Source organism: Glycine soja, chromosome 6 (genome assembly GCF_004193775.1).
Source record: "Glycine soja cultivar W05 chromosome 6, ASM419377v2, whole genome shotgun sequence".
Lineage (NCBI taxonomy): Eukaryota > Viridiplantae > Streptophyta > Magnoliopsida > Fabales > Fabaceae > Glycine > Glycine soja.
The window spans coordinates 45,764,728-45,781,997 of NC_041007.1; the positions used below are offsets into that span (position 1 = coordinate 45,764,728).

At 29.8% G+C, this 17,270-nt stretch overlaps 2 protein-coding genes across 5 annotated transcripts; both read left to right on the forward strand.

Annotated features, from left to right (window-relative positions):
• The first annotated feature begins 669 nt into the window (after nt 1-669).
• LOC114417218 (protein ACCELERATED CELL DEATH 6-like) lies at nt 670-16,063 on the forward strand. Of its 4 annotated transcripts, none has more exons than XM_028382347.1 (4): nt 670-761; nt 855-1,514; nt 3,703-4,265; nt 4,596-5,481. In XM_028382347.1, exons 2-4 carry the CDS (start codon nt 899-901, stop codon nt 5,295-5,297), a joined length of 1,881 nt encoding a protein of 626 aa, XP_028238148.1. In that variant the 5' UTR covers nt 670-761; nt 855-898; the 3' UTR covers nt 5,298-5,481. The 4 variants fall into 4 exon arrangements, with proteins under 4 accessions (XP_028238148.1, XP_028238147.1, XP_028238146.1 ...); XM_028382346.1 differs by adding an exon at nt 15,929-16,063 and having other exon boundaries at nt 695-1,514; nt 4,596-5,333; XM_028382345.1 differs by having other exon boundaries at nt 695-1,514.
• Nucleotides 9,160-15,963, forward strand: LOC114417217 (protein ACCELERATED CELL DEATH 6-like). The gene is made up of 6 exons (XM_028382344.1): nt 9,160-9,194; nt 10,371-10,383; nt 10,485-10,571; nt 11,372-12,139; nt 14,345-14,910; nt 15,204-15,963. Exons 4-6 carry the CDS (start codon nt 11,434-11,436, stop codon nt 15,924-15,926), a joined length of 1,995 nt encoding a protein of 664 aa, XP_028238145.1. The 5' UTR covers nt 9,160-9,194; nt 10,371-10,383; nt 10,485-10,571; nt 11,372-11,433; the 3' UTR covers nt 15,927-15,963.
• Nucleotides 16,064-17,270: the final 1,207 nt, after the last annotated feature.

The window sequence follows — 17,270 nt, forward strand, 5'->3', positions numbered from 1 at the left end:
CTGGTATTTTTTTTATAAATTTTGATACAGCCCTAGGATTTACAATTAATTTCTGTTAAGTGAGACCACAAAAAATATAGGTTCAATTCATTCGTTTAAATGTTTTTTTTTAATACTTGTTTTTATGTAAGTTATGAATTAAACAGATACAAGTTCTCTATCGCGGGTTATAGCAAGTCAACACCCGCAAAAATTTCTTTAAATATGATTTGTTATTTTTAGTTAATTTTACTAATATTTAATTTAGTCTTTATTTTTATTTTTTGGCCACATGTTTGTTTTTAAATTATTTTTTATTAACTATATGTCCAACGTAACTGGCCAACTAGCATATGCCAAGGGAGCTAAACATGGGTGAATATTTTTATGAGCCCATTAGCTTCATAGAGGGCATTTGACGCATGTGAAGGGGATTTGTATTTAACTAGCTACACTTAAAATAGGTTGGGCTGGCTGCTCTATCTAGCCTACTTACAATATAAATTACCATTAAAATTACAATAATAAGTTAGTAAGTTAGAAATAACTTATTATTAAGATGGCGGCGTGGGAATGGAAGTAGACTAAGATGAATTGACTTGTTAAAGTCTTTGCCATTGTCTTGCCAGGCTGTCACAAACGAAGAGTCTAAGATGGCGGCGTGGGAATGGAAGTAGACTAAGTGAAAAATTGACTTCACTTCAACCAAGAATTTTCTACCTACCAATACCATATACCATATCCATTTTCACTCCTAGCTTGATTAATACTACCAACTACAGGTATTGTGAGTTCTCAGCTGTGCAATTACATTACAACCTTAATCGCTTAGCATACGTAAATCATGGACCAACTGAGAATTGATGTTGATACAGCTTCACAAGTGGGACTACTGCATAAGGAAATTGTTGGAAAAGCTATGATTTACAAGTTGTATGAAGCTGTTAAAGAAGGACATGGTGCTAACTTTTTTTTGGTGTTGAAGCAACAGTGTGAGGAAAATAAGCTACGTTTGTCTGATGTTTTTGATAAAGTCACCCTAGCAGGTGATTCACTGCTTCATGTGGCAGCAAATTTGGGGCAAGAAAGGATTGTGGAGATGATTTGTGATCTCTTTCCTTTGCTTCTAATTAGGAGAAATGTAAGAGGTGACACTCCACTTCATGTTGCTGCGAGGTCTAAGAAATATGATATAGTCAAGTTGATTCTCTCCCAATATGCCACAAAGAAGTCAACACATGATGAGATGAAAGATAAAAAGATAACAAGAGAAACAAATGAATGTGGGAATACTCCTTTGCACGAGGCTGTCTACAGTGGGGATGTTGATGTGGTTAAAGATATTTTCGACCAGGATAAGGCTGTAGCCTATTGTTTGAACAAGTCAAAGAGATCACCACTGTGTTTGGCAGTGGTGAATGGTAATGAGCAAATTCTCTCACTTCTGTTGCAAATTCCATTACCTGCGGACCAGCCGCTTTCACAGTGTCGTCGAAGTTCTCCACTCCACACAGCTATACACCATAAAAAAAAAGGTAATCCTTCTTTACACCAAATTACTATTATTTTAAATGATAAGAAATTAATGTTACATTATCATTAATTTATTTATGAATTTTATTGTTCATCATTAATATTACTAAGATTTAAATAATTTTTAGATCTTTAAAATATATTTAATTTTTGTAAAGTCTTAATATTTTTTTTATTATTATAAATCTCTCATATATTAAAAGTTTTATTTTTAATTTTATCATAAATTAAATAATAATGAGATATCATTCTAATAATAAATATATATTAAAAAAGTTATTGAGATAATATCACGATATCATTTAATTGACGACTAAAATTTTAAATAAAATTTTTAATATATCATAGATTTGGTATAACAAAAAAATTTATTAAACACTTAAAATAAAAATTAAATATATATTAAAGATCTTAAATATATTTAAGCCTATTATTAATATTATATGTGAAAAAAATTAATGTTATATTAAAAAATTAAAATAACAATTATTTTGAAATGTTTTTTTACACAATAATTATAATAGGATAAAATGAATATTAAAGTGCTTGATTTATGGTCCGTGTGCTTGAATAAAAATTTAATTTCCAATTAAATACTTTTTTTAGAAGAATTAAGTACTCGATGAATAAACTTGTAAATAGAATTAGTCAAATATGTTTATACCAATCAATAATATTCACAATTAGGTTAGACAAAACTAGTCATGGGTTAAATAAAGTTGAAGTCTTTCGATTTAGAGGTCGGTTTATAGACTTTTTTTTGTTTATATATATATATATATATATATATATATATATATATATATATAAAAGTCTATGGATCAACTTACTAACTAATTCGGATCTAAAAATTTTAGGAATTGTCTAACCCAATCTAAGCAAAAATAATCATAAATATTCAATTAAATTAATACATGCAAGTAACCATTTAAAGTAATACATAAGAAAATTTCATCAATTATTTATGATGAAATTATCTAACCTCATTTTCACTCAAAATAAGTTAGATAAAATATAATTTTATCAACCTATTTTATTTAAAGGATAGCCTATAACATTTATGATTTTTTTTACTTTTCAGTAACTCTTACCTGCATTTCACATTATAACAATCCACTTAACATTCTTATTGATATGAATACTTCAACTTAAATAATTTTTTTTGAGACCCTAACAACCAGTTCTACCTATTTATATGATGGATTACTATCTTCACAAGCTAAAATGAGATTTGTTGACGTATTTTATTCTCACTTACATGTTTTCTGACAAATTTCCTAGAATATCATTCATCCTGAAATTGTTTCAAGCCTAACATGTTTAACTGTAAAAATTTTAAGTGATAGACTATCAAAAAATATGTACACCATGTTGATATAAGTAATACCAATCCTTTAAATAATCATCAACCGTATAGTCTCATAACTATACATAACTATACGGTCTCTAGATCCCTTTTTGGCATGATTTGTTTAGAGTGTTATATGCTCACCAGCTTTTGTCTGGTTCTTCCTCGAACCACATTGTCCTGGAAGAGAAGTTTAGTCTAATATCATTTGTAACATATCCTTGATTTTTGATTTCTCGACGACTTTCATTTACACTATGACATTTTATGCGATAACACTTTATTCAACATCCTTAAGATTTGAGTATTACTTCTATCGCTTTATGCTACACCTCTATGACCTTTGTGAGATGTAGACACAATATTTAGGAAGAATACAAATTGATTGTAGAATCTTGATAGTTTGACCTTTGCTTACAAATTCGTTTATATATAGAGTTACATAAGTCTAAATTAGGTGAAACTCAAGTTATTTGTTAGTAACATCTAATACTATATTTTTTTATGAAGACATCTAATTTTAATTTGGTCTTCTTAATAACTCGTTCACATTAAAATCTAATCATTGATTACTCTTTTGACATGTCTTGATTCTCATATTATTCTTCTAAGTTAAGATAAGACCTTTAATTTGTAAGATAAGATATCTAGGATTCCAACATAATCCGATTATCATCCCATAATATTAAACATAATTCTTCACAATATTCCTAACTCATTCAATTAAATATAAGCGAGAAGAATAAAAACATACACCAACAATTAAAATATTTAATAGTTTTTAATCATGTCCTGAAACAAGACCTAACTAATTTATTTTACTTTGATTTCTTCTATTGTAGTTGTGATACAAGCGATTATAGAAATAAGGCCCGAGCTAGTTTATTTAAGGGATGAAGATGGAAATACTCCCCTTCATTATGCAGCTGACATTGGTTATGTTGACGGATTTCGTATTTTATTAAAAAAATCATTGCTAAATAAATTGGATCAAACTGCCTTGGAACGAAACAAGAAGGGCCGTCTTCCCCTTCATCTTGCTTGCAAAAGGGGTTGTGTTGAGATGGTAAAAGAATTCTTTGAACCTGGATCCGGATGGCCCATTAATCCTTATGTTCTCCTCAATCAAAAGGGTCAAAACATTCTTCACATTGCGGCAAAGAATGGAAGAGATAAAGTGGTAGAATACCTACTAGGAAATTGCAACACTGATGATCTACATATAAACCAGAAAGACTATGATGGGAACACATCATTGCATTTGGCTTCCAAAAATTTATTTCCGCAAGTTATCAAGTTGATCACAGAGGATAATAGGACTGATCTGAATCTCACGAATGAAGACGGTTTAACGGCTGGAGATATCAGTAAGACCTTTAAACATCCAATGTTGCGTAGAAGAGAGGTATGTGCTTCATCTTGACTTCACTATAAATAGATTAACATGTCTCTGTGGATAGAAAAGATAAAATGTAATTAAACAAAATGAGATGTAACGATATTGAATCCTATGTTTTAATAACTTGTTGGTCCCCATTATAGAATTATTGTCTTTTTGGTCATTTAAAAAAATAATCTATTAAACTCTTGTGATTTATATTATTTAATTTTAATCTATTATTGTATACTCAGTCACAACATGAAATTCTACTGCTTGACTATATATGCATAATTATTTTTTATGTTTACTTCTGCTTTTCTACTTTGAAATTTTACAATATTTCCATGTAGCTAGATTTTTTCCATGAAGTTATTAAAAAGAGCTGGAGTCCCTGTAAATCACATGTTGCATTCTCAACGCCAACCACAGCCTGAAAAAGACACCTCTGATTTTCAACTCCAATCACAGCCTGAAAAAGACACCCGTCAGGCATTTTTGATTGTTGCAGCGTTGTTGATGACAGTGTCATTTGCAGCTGCTTTTACTGTACCAGGAGGTGTATATAGCTCTGATGACCCAAACCCTAAAATTAGAGGAACTGCAGTTTTGGCTCGTAAACCATTATTCGTGATATTCACCATCTTCAATATCATAACTATGTGTAGCTCCGCAATGGCATGTGCACTTCTGTCTGTGGGAATGGTTCTTCAGTCTGAACTTACTCCTACAATTCAATTTTCGCTCGTGTGTTTGTTATATGCCTTTTTCGCAGCACCAGTGGCGTTTATAGCTGCTGTAGTTATAGTTGTGGCCAATAACTATTTACTCACAATTGCTACAAGCGGCATTGGATGCGTGCTCGCTTTCTACACCGTTACGTTAATACTACCTTCAGTACTATCATATCTACAAGAAAAAGCGAACACTGATGCAATTATAGTGCATAGTCCAATACTTCGACCTCTTTATTGCTGTTCGATTCTTTTCTCGACAATAGGTGGTAAGCCCAAAATTCTTCTTCATTCTCAGAAAGCAAACAAGGACAAGGACAATTGATTAGAAGAGCATGTGCAACAAGGCAATTGAGTAGAAGTTATTATTGTTTTTACTGGGATAGAATAAGAAAGATAATTCAGATCTTGCTCATTTAACTTTCCTTTATGTATGACATGAAACTTGGGATTTGTTTGTCAAATTGAAACTGAAAAATTTAGTTAAAAATTAAGGTAATGTTTGATTTGATGGCTTATTTTCTGTTTTTTATTTCTTAAAAATGATTTTTATTTTCAAGTTTTTTAAGATTTTAAATATATATATCAAGAAAAAAATATTGTTAGGTGTCATCACGTACGTTTTGACTTCATCCGGAAAAAAAAAAAACTTAAAACGTTATTGCTATGTTGTTTTCAATTTTTAGTCTGTTTTTGAATCCAGATTGTCCTGCTCCCTGTTCTGTAATCCGTTCCTGAAGTTGCATGCAATTTCAAAAGAAAAAGAAAAAAGGTCGTGATGCTGCAGGAAACTTGCACAATCAATTTAGAATTTTAAATCCTTTAATTAACAATTAAGAATGGAATAAAAAATATCTATAAATAGAACATAAGGAAATTTCCCTGGGTAGAAGTAGAACCTTAGAAGGAATTGAAGAGGAGATAAATATGGTATTTCTAATCCGATCTTGTTTAAATTATTTATGAATTATGAACACTGATTTGATGTTTTTTTTTTCTAGCAATATCAATCACGGCATAATAATTCTCCGTGAAAATGTAAAATATGATAGAATTGGGTGAAGAAATAAGAAAAGTTACTATGCAGTCAGATGCACAACACAGATACATTAGTTTCTACATTATTCAGAAAAAAATAAAAAGTTTCTACACTGTGATTACTCCCTCAATACGGATACATATATTACTGAATCAGATAATAATAAATAGTCCAGTGCCATCAAGCAAAAAAGAATAAATAAATTAATTGCTTAACCCCAACCCTAGCATTGCCACTACACCTCCCACACACCAAGCCAGAAACTTGTGCTCGTTTCAAATTCTTTCCCTTTACTTTTAGTTTATTATTTTTTAGTTATCTACCAATTTATTTAATGGGTCTGCTAGTCATTCCTTGTGCCGGCTTTTCCTCATATCTTTTATGGTTCTAACACTGTTTGATTTACACTTTAGAGTAGAGAAATTTTAAAATAGAAATAAAGAAGTTTTATTCTGTTGTTTGTTTTTGTAATGAGTAAGAAATAATACTGTGAAAAGTTGTTTGGTATGAATGAAATAAATAGAAACATAAAAATTCATTAAGTTGCACAAACAATTAATTATGATGCATATATTAATTTGGTAAAGAAAATCATTATGTAAATGAAATTATAGATCAATTTTTGTTATTCAAAATGTTTTTGTGAAAGCAAAAATTTGCTCATGCAAAAATATATTTTTTTATTCTCATAAATATGAAAATGTTAAAAATTTGTTTATGTAAATTTTTTAATATGTTTTTTTTTTTAAATTAAAAGGTGTCATTTTTTAACATGAACTTAAACTTAGATAAATTCAAACTTATAAGAATGATTTTTTAGACCAACTATGCATACAATTAATGTAATTAAATATGATATTTTTATATTAATTATACATATAACAAATGTAAAATATGACTTTTTGCATCAATTGTGAATTTAACCAATGCACAAAATGGATGCATGTAGGTTTGGATGTCGAATCACATATGGTATTTTAATTAAACACTCGTTTCATAAACTTATGAAGCTGGGTTTATAAATTTGAACCTGGGGTCCTGGTATTCTTTTTTTTATAAATTTTGATACAGCCCTAGGATTTACAATTAATTTCTGTTAAGTGAGACCACAAAAAATATAGGTTCAATTCATTAGTTTAAATGTTTTTTTTAATACTTGTTTTTATGTAAGTTATCAATTAAACAGATACAAGTTCTCTATCGCGGGTTATAGCAAGTCAACGCCCGCAAAATTTTCTTTAAATATGATTTGTTATTTTTAGTTAATTTTACTAATATTTAATTTAGTCTTTATTTTTATTTTTTGGCCACATGTTTGTTTTTAAATTATTTTTTATTAACTATATGTCCAACGTAACTGGCCAACTAGCATATGCCAAGGGAGCTAAACATGGGTGAATATTTTTATGAGCCCATTAGCTTCATAGAGGGCATTTGACGCATGTGAAGGGGATTTGTATTTAACTAGCTACACTTAAAATAGGTTGGGCTGGCTGCTCTATCTAGCCTACTTACAATATAAATTACCATTAAAAGTACAATAATAAGTTAGTAAGTTAGAAATAACTTATTATTACCATAACAATAAACTTGTAAAGTTTGAGTTTGTCTCATCTAAATAATTAAATCTAAATTTAAGTCTAAATTTAAGTTTTAATTTACTCATTTAATTAAACAATCAAACTTGATTAAACATTTAATAAATGAAATTTGAATAATTTATGAATATTTTGAGTCATTTACATTTTTATTAGACATACTCATTATATTAAACGGCTATCAACTTAATTTTTATTAGGAAATATATCTTTAATTAATTTTTCCTTAGCAAGCTCCTAATTAAATTATTTTACTTTGTTTTATTCAATTGTAGATCTAATACAACATATAATAGAGAAAGACCCGAGCTAGTTTATTTAAGGGACGAAGATGGTGGTACTCCCCTTCATTACGCAGCTCACATCGATTATGTTGAGGGATTTGATATACTCTTAGAAATTCATTAAAGAAATCAGATCAAATTGGCTTGGAAAGAAACAAAAAGAGTAACCTTCCTATTCACCTTGCTTGCAAAAAAGGTCCTGTTGAAGTTGTAAAAAAATTCCTTCAAAACAAATGGAATGTAAATCCTCATGTTCTCAATCAAAAGGGTCAAAACATTCTTCACGTTGCTGCAAAGAATGGAAGAAGTAATGCGATACAATACCTAATGAGAAATCGGAAGATTGATCAATGCAGTATAAACCAGAAAGACTATGATGGGAACACCATTGCATTTGGCTTCAATAAATTTATTTCCTAAATTTTTATACTTTATTACACAAGATAAGAAAACTAATGTGAAACTCTTGAATAACAAGGGTTTAACGGCTCGAGATATTGTTGAGAAAAAGAAAATGGCGATTCGAATGGAATGATCAATTAATAATTGATATCTAGGAAAGAAGTGGGTAAGGTCTTATATAAGTTTCAGGAAGTTATCTACTTGATTCCAGAGTATGATGGGACTGATCTGAATCTCAGGAATAAAGACGGTTTAACGGTTTGCTGGGTTCTTATCTTCCCTGATCACCACACCATGATGGAGGAGTAAGAGCTATGAAGCACCAACACCGATATGGACACCGGACACGACACGGACACGAACACGTGGACACCTGTAATGTCCAAAATATAGAACGTAGTACGGGTGTCGTGTCGGTGTCTGACACGGACGCGGACACGTGTCGAACACCGAACACGACAAGGGACTGGAGTGTCCGTGCTTCATAGGTGAAGAGTAGGCGTATGTGTAGATTAGCTGATTAGCGAACCAAGGACAGTGATGAGCACCACAAGTCAGTTTTTTAATTTTAATTAAATCAATCAAAGACAGTGTTTAATTTTAATTAATTAGTTTGTTTTTGAAAATATTATTAGAAAAAATAGGATCAAAATAACATGGAAGTGCTGAATAGGGAATCCGGATCCTTGTCCTGCTCCCTCTTCTGTAATCCGTTCCTGAAGTTGCAAGCAATTTAAAAAGAAAAGGAAACTTGCACAATCAATTTATAATTTTTAATTTAAATCCTTTAATTAACAATTAAGAATGGAATAAAAAATATCTATAAATAGAACATAAGAAAATTTCCCTGGGTAGAAGTAGAACCTTAAAAGGAATTGAAGATCGAGGAGCTAAATATGGTATTTCTAATCCGATCTTGTTTAAATTATTTATGAATTATGAACACTGATTTGATGTTTTCTTTTTCTAGCAATATCTATCACGGCATAATAATTCTCCGTGAAAATGTAAAAAATGATAAAATTGGGTGAAGAAATAAGAAAAGTTATTATGTAGTCAGATGCACAACACATATACATTAGTTTTCTACATTATTCAGAAAAAAAATAAAAAATAATAACAAAATCACTGAACCCCCACACACCAAGCCAGAAACTTGTGCTCGTTTCACATTCTTGCCCTGTACTTTTAGTTTATTATTTTTAGTTATCTACCAATTCATTTGGGTTGCTAGTCATTCATTGTGCGGAATTTTCCTCATATCTTTTAGGGTTTTAACACTGTTTGATTTACACTTTAGAGTAGAGAAATAATTTGAAAAAAATATTTTAAAATAAAATTAAAAAAGTTTTTTCTGTCTTTTGTTTTTATAATGAGTAAAAAATAGAGTAAAAATAATACTGTCAAAAGTTGTTTGGGATGAATGAAATAGGAATTAGAGAAATAAATAGACATACAAAAATTCGTTAACATATATTAAGTTGGTAAAGAAAATCAATTATGTAAATGAAATTATAGATTTTTGTTATTCAAAATGTTTTTGGGAAGACAAAAATTTTCTCATGCAAAAACATGTTTTTTTTTATTCTGATAAATATGAAAATATTTAAAATTTGTTTATGTAAAAATTTTAATATGTTTTTTTCTGTAAAAATTAAAATGTGTTATTTTTTAACTTAACACTACTACAAAAAGTAGTTTTAACATCGACAGATTAATATCGGTTTTTGACAAAACCAATGTTAACATAAACGCAGTGACATAATTATAAATAATGTGTATCTGTTAACATTTTTCTACAAAATCGATGTTAACGAAGTGATGTTAACATCGGTTCTTGTAAAACCGATGTTAACAAAGTGATGTTAATATCGGTTTTCAACAAAACCGATGTTAACGTTAACATCAATTTGTTAACATCGGTTTTTATTGAAAACCAATGTTGAAATTAAATTTTAAATTATTTTGACGCGACCTATTTTGCTCGCGCTCTCTTCTTCTCGATGTATTCTCTGGCGCTCTGTTCTTCTCCGTGTATTCTCCAACGCTCTCTTCTTCTCCGTTAACATTTGAAGACTTTCGTAACAGGTATGTGTCATTTCGTCTACTTGTGTTGTTCCATTAAATAGTTAGGTTTGTTTCTAGAACCTTTGGTTAACCTAAGGACATTTTTTGGTTTCTGGTGCAAGGATTGGGGAATTCGTGGTGACATGAGACCCATTGTGGCTGTCATTGAATAGATGAGTCTCGCTGCCATTGTTAGTGTTGGGTTCGAGGTAAGCTTCATGTCTTTGATTTCTTAGGTAAACAAAGCAACTGCCAAATGCATTTCCCAGACAAATTTTATTTGAATATGTCTTTGGTGTTCTTTTCCTTGTCTTTCAAGATACATGGGAGTGCTAATTGCCCAAGTGTTTTGAAATTTTTGATTAATTCTAGTTTAAGTTAAGTGGAGCTAATATTTTTGTTTATTCAAGATGTTTGGTTAGAGAGGAAGAAATTATAGTGGATGAGAAATTACCTCCACACGTTCATGAATGTAAAATAAATTTAAACCTACAAGAATGATTTTTTACATCCTATCCTATGCATATACTTAATATAAATGTGATATTTTTATATTGATTATGCATGTAACAAACATAATATTTATTCATCTAAACTTAAATAGGTAAATATTATTACAAAGATAATCATTTAATATTACAAAGATAAATTATTATGTAAATACAAATTTATCCTACTATTTTAATAGACCAAATAATATGAAATATTGATTCACAATTGAAAGTGAATTTTAAAATTAAATGAACTTCTCAACAAATTCTTAAATAAAAATAAATAATAATTTAATATTTTTAAATAAAATTTAAGATAAAATATATTGATTTAAGATCACAAATTTGAAACATCCGTACCATATTTCTTTTCCACGCTGTGGGAAACCTGCACAATGTTTTCCACGTTTTTCCACGATAGAAACCCTTTTCCACTCACGAGTAATTAAGATGGTTAAAAGATATGACTTGACATCAACCAAAAATTGCTATGCACCTATTAATGCTACCAACTACAGGTATTGTGAGTTCTCAGATGTGCAATTACATTACAACCTTAATCGCTTAGCATACGTAAATCATGGACCAATTGAGAATTGATGTGGATTTTCCAAGTCCAGATGCAGCTTCACAAGTGGGACTACTGCATAAGGAAATTGTTAGAAAAGCTATGATTTACAAGTTGTATCAAGTTGATGAAGAAGGAGATGCTGATAAATTTGGTGAGGAGTTGAAGCAACAATGTGAGGAAAATAAGCTACGTTTGCCTGATGTTTTTGATAAAGTCACCCTAACAGGTGATTCACTGCTTCATGTGGCAGCAGATTTGGGGCAAGAAAGGATTGTGGAGATGATTTGTGATCTCTTTCCTGTGCTTCTAACTAGGAGAAATGTAAGAGGCGACACTCCACTTCATATTGCTGTGAGGTCCAAGAACACTAGTATGGTCAACCTCATTCTTTCCCAATATGCCACAAAGAAGTCAACACATGATGAGATGAAAGATAAAGAGATAACAAGAGAAACAAATGAATGTGGGGATACTCCTTTGCACGAGGCTGTCTACAGTGGGGATGTTGATGTGGTTAAAGAGATTTTCGACCAGGATAAGGATGTAGTCCATTGTTTGAACAAGTCAAAGAGATCACCACTGTGTTTGGCAGTGGTGAATGGTAATGAGCAAATTCTCAAACTTCTGTTGCAAATTCCATTACCTGCGGACCAGCCGCTTTCACAGTGTCGTCGAAGTTCTCCACTCCACACAGCTATACAACATCAAAAAGAAGGTAATCCTTCTTTACACAAAATTACTATTATTTTAAAATGATAAGAAATTAATGTTATATTATCATTAATTTATTTATAGAATTTATTAATGATCATTAATATTATTAAGGCTTAAATAACTTTGAAGTCCTTAAAATATATTTAATTTTTGTTGAGTCTTTAATATTTTTATTATTATTATGAGTCTCTCATATATTAAAAGTTTTATTTTGAATTTTTTTTAATGTTAAATAATGATGAGATATCATTTCAATATTTGATATATATTGAAAGGGTTATTGAGATAATATTACGACATCATTTAATGAAACGATAAAAATCCTAAATAAAACTTTTAATATATCATAGATCTGGTATAACGAAAAAAATTATTAAACACTTAAAATAAAAATTAAATGTATATCAAAGATCTCAAATGTATTTAAGTCTATTATTAAAATTATATGTGAAAAAATTAATATTATATTGAAAAACAAATAACAATTATTTTGGAATACTTTTTTACACAATAATTATAATAATTATAATGGGACGAAGTGAATATTAAAGTGCTTCATTTATGATGGTATGTTTGAATAAAACTTTAATTTCCAATTATATACTTTTTTTTAGAAGAATTATGTACTTGATGAATAAACTTGTAAAAAGAATTACGCAAATATGTTTATACCAATTTGTATTATTCACAATTAGGTTAGGCGACAAAACTAGTCATGGGTTAAATAAAGTTGAAGTCTTCCGATATAGAGGTCAGTTCATATATAGACTTATTTTTTGTTAATATATATATATATATATATATATATATATATATATATATATATATATATATATATATAAACAAAAAAAGTCTATGGATCAACTTGCTAACTAATTCGGGTCAAATAAGTTTAGGAATTGTCTAACCCAATCCAAGCAAAAATAAACATAAATATTCGATTAAATTAATACATGCAAGTAACCATTTAAAGTAGTACATAAGAAAATTCCACTAATTATTTATGATGAAATTATTTAACCTCATTTTTGCTCAAAATAAGTTAGATAACCATATAATTTATCAACCTATTTTATTTAAAGGATAACCTATAACATTCATGATTTTTTTACAATGCATTTCACACTGTGACAATCCACTCAACATTTTTATTGGTATGAATGCTTCAACGTAAATAATTTTTTTCGAGACCTTAACAATCAGTTCTACCTATTTTTATGATGGATGACTGACCCCACAAACTAAAATGAGATTTTTTGGCCTTCTTTGTTTTCACTTACATGCTTTTTAGCAAATTTCCTAGAATGTCATCCATTCAGAAATTATTTCAAGCCTAACACGCTTAATTGTGAAATTTTTAAGTGATAGACTACCAAAAAATATGTACACCTTGTTGATATAAATAATACCAATTAATTTCATTAAGTAATCACCAACTGTATAGTCTCATAACTATATGGTCTCTAGATCCCTTTCTGGTATGATTTGTTTAGAGTGTTATATGCTCACTAGCTTTTGTCTAGTTCTTCCTTGAATCACATCATACTGGAAGAGAAATTTGCTCTAATATCATTTGTAACATGTCCTTGATTTTTTTATTTCTCAACGGCTTTTATTCACATTACGGCATTTCAAGCGATGACACTTTATTCAACATTCTTAAAATTTGAGTATTACTTCTATCACTTTATGCTACACCTCTATGACCTTTGTGAGATGTAGACACAATATTTAGGAAGAATACAAATTGATTGTAAAATCTTGACAATTTGACCTTTACTTACAAATTCTTTTATATATAGAGTTACATAAGTCCAAATTAGGTGAAACTAAAGTTATTTGTTAGCAACATACTACATTTTTTATGAAGAGACCTAATTCTAATTTAGTTTTCTTAATAACTCGTTCACATTAAAATCTAGTCATTAATTACTCTTTTGACATGTCTTGATTCTCATATTATTCTCCTAAGTTAAGATAAGAACTTTAATTTTTAAGATAAGATATCTACAATTCCAACATAATTAATTTGTTTATCATCCCATAATACAAAACATAATTCTTCACAATATTTCTAACTCATTTAATTAAATATAAATCAGAAGAATAAAAACATAAACCAACAACTAAAATATTTAATAGTGTTTAATCATGTCCTGAAATAAGACCTAACTAATCTATTTTACTTTGATTTGTTCTATTGTAGTTATGATACAAGCGATAATAGCAATAAGGCCCGAGCTAGTTTATTTAAGGGATGAAGATGGAAATACTCCCCTTCATTATGCAGTTGACATTGGTTATGTTGACGGATTTCGTATTTTATTAAAAAATTCATTGCCAAATAAATTGGATAAAACTGATCAAACTGCCTTGGAACGAAACAAGAAGGGCTATCTTCCCCTTCATCTTGCTTGCAAAAGGGGTTATGTTAAGATGGTAAAAGAATTCTTGGAACTTGAATGGCCCATTAATCCTTATATTGTCCTCAATCAAAAGGGTCAAAACATTCTTCACATTGCGGCAAAGAATGGAAGAGGTGGTGTGGTAGAATACCTACTAAGAAATTGCAAAACTTATGATCTATCTATAACCCAGAAAGACTATGATGGGAACACTCCATTGCATTTGGCTTCCAAAAATTTATTTCCGGAAATTATCCACTTGATTACAGAGTATTATAGGACTGGTCTGAATCTCACGAATAAGGACGGTTTAACGGCTCGAGATATCAGTGAGACCTTTGAACATCCAATGTTGCGTAAAAGAAAGGTATGCGCTTCATCTTGACTTCATTATAAGTAGATTAACATGTTTCTATGGATAGAAAAGATAAAATGTAATTAAATAAAATGAGATGTAACGATATTGAATCCTATATTTTAATAACTTGTTGGTCCCTATTATAGAATTATTTTCTTTTTGGTCATTTAAAAAAATAATCCATTAAATTCTTGTGATTTATATTATTTAATTTTAATCTAATATTGTATATTCAGTCAAAACATGAAATTCTACTGCTTGACTATATATGCATAATTATTTTTTATTTTTACTTCTGCTAGAGTGTATCCATGGAGTTATTAAAAAGAGCTGGAGTCCCTGTAAATCACATGTTGCATTCTCAACGCCAACCACAGCCTGAAAAAGACACCTTTGATTTTCAACTCCAATCACATGTACAGCCTGGAAAAGACATCCGTGAGGCATTTTTGATTGTTGCAGCGTTGTTGGTGACAGTGTCATTTGCAGCTGCTTTTACTGTACCAGGAGGTGTATATAGCTCTGATGACCCAAACCCTAAAATTAGAGGAACTGCAGTTTTTGCTCGTAAACCATTATTCTGGATATTCACCATCTTCAATATCATAACTATGTATAGCTCTGCAATGGCATGTGGATTTCTGTCTCTGGGAATATTTCTTCAGTCTGAATTAACTCTAACAATTCAACCTTCGTTCTTATATTTGTCAAGTGCCTTTTTCACAGCACCAGTGGCGTTTATAGCTGCTGTAGTTCTAGTTGTGGCCAATAACCGTTTACTCACAATTGTTACAAGCGTCATTGGATGCTTGCTCACTTTCTACACCGTTCTTTTAATGCTACTTTCACTACTAGTATCTCCACTAGATGGAACTTCGACGACTGTTAGAATTATTATATCTAATCCAAAACTTCGACGTTTTTATGGCCGTTGGATTCTTCCCAAGATAAGTATAGGTGGTAAGCCCAAAATTTTTCTTCATTCCAGAAAGCAAACAAGGACAAGGACAAGGACAATGGATTAAAGGAGCATGTGCAACAAGGCAATTGAGTAGATGTTTTTATTGTTTTTACTGGGATAGAATAAGAAAGACAAATTCAGATTTTGTTCATTTAACTTTCCTTTATGTATGAGATGAAACTTGGGATTTGTTTGTCAAATTGAAACTGAAAAATTTAGTTAAAAATTAAGGTAACGTTTGATTTGATGGTTTATTTTCTGTTTTTTATTTCTTAAAAATGATTTTTATTTTCAATTTTTTTTAAGATTTTAAAAATATATATCAAGAAAAAAATATTGTTAGGTTTCATCACGTTTTGACTTCATCAGGAAAAAAAAAACTTAAAACGTTATTGCTAATTTGCTATGTTGTTTTCAATTTTTAGTTTGTTTTTGAAAATATTATTAGAAAAGATAGGATCAAAATAACATGGAAGTGCTGACTAGGGAATCCGAATCGTTGTCCTGCTCCCTGTTCTGTAATCCGTTCCTGAAGTCGCAAGCAATTTCAAAAGAAAAAGAACAAAGGTCGTGATGCTGCAGGAAACTTGCACAATCAATTTATAATTTTAATTTAAATCCTTTAATTAACAATTAAGAATGGAATAAAAAATATCTATAAATAGAACCTAAGGAAATTTCCCTGGGTAGAAGTAGAACCTTTGAAGGAATTGAAGATCGAGGAGCTAAACATGGTATTTCTAATCCAATATTGTTTAAATTATTTATGAATTATGAACACTGATTTGATGTTTTCTTTTTCTAGCAATATCTATCTCGGCATAATAATTCTCCGTGAAAATGTAAAAAATGATAGAATTGGGTGAAGAAATAAGAAAAGTTACTATGTAGTCAGATCCACAACACAGATACATTAGTTTCTACATTATTCAGAAAAAAATAATAATAAAAAAAGTTTCTACACTGTGATTGCTCCCTCAATACGGAGATATATATCACTGAATCAGACAATAATAAATAGTCCAGTGCCATCAAACAAAAAATAAATAAATAATAGCTTAACCCAACCCCAGCATTGCCACTACACCTCCCACACACCAAGCCAGAAACTTTTGCTCGTTTCAAATTCTTGCCCTTTACTTTTAGTTTATTATTTTTTAATTATCTACCAATTCATTTGGGTCTGCTAGTCATTCATTGTGCGGACTTTTCCTCATATCTTTTACGGTTCTAACACTATTTGATTTACACTTTAGAGTAGAGAAACAATTTGAAGAAAAAAAAAGAATTTTAAAATAGAAATAAAGAAGTTTTATTCTGTTGTTTGTGTTTGTAATGAGTAAGCAATAGAGTAAAAATAATACTGTGAAAAGTTGTTTGGTATGAATGCAATAGGAATGATAGACAT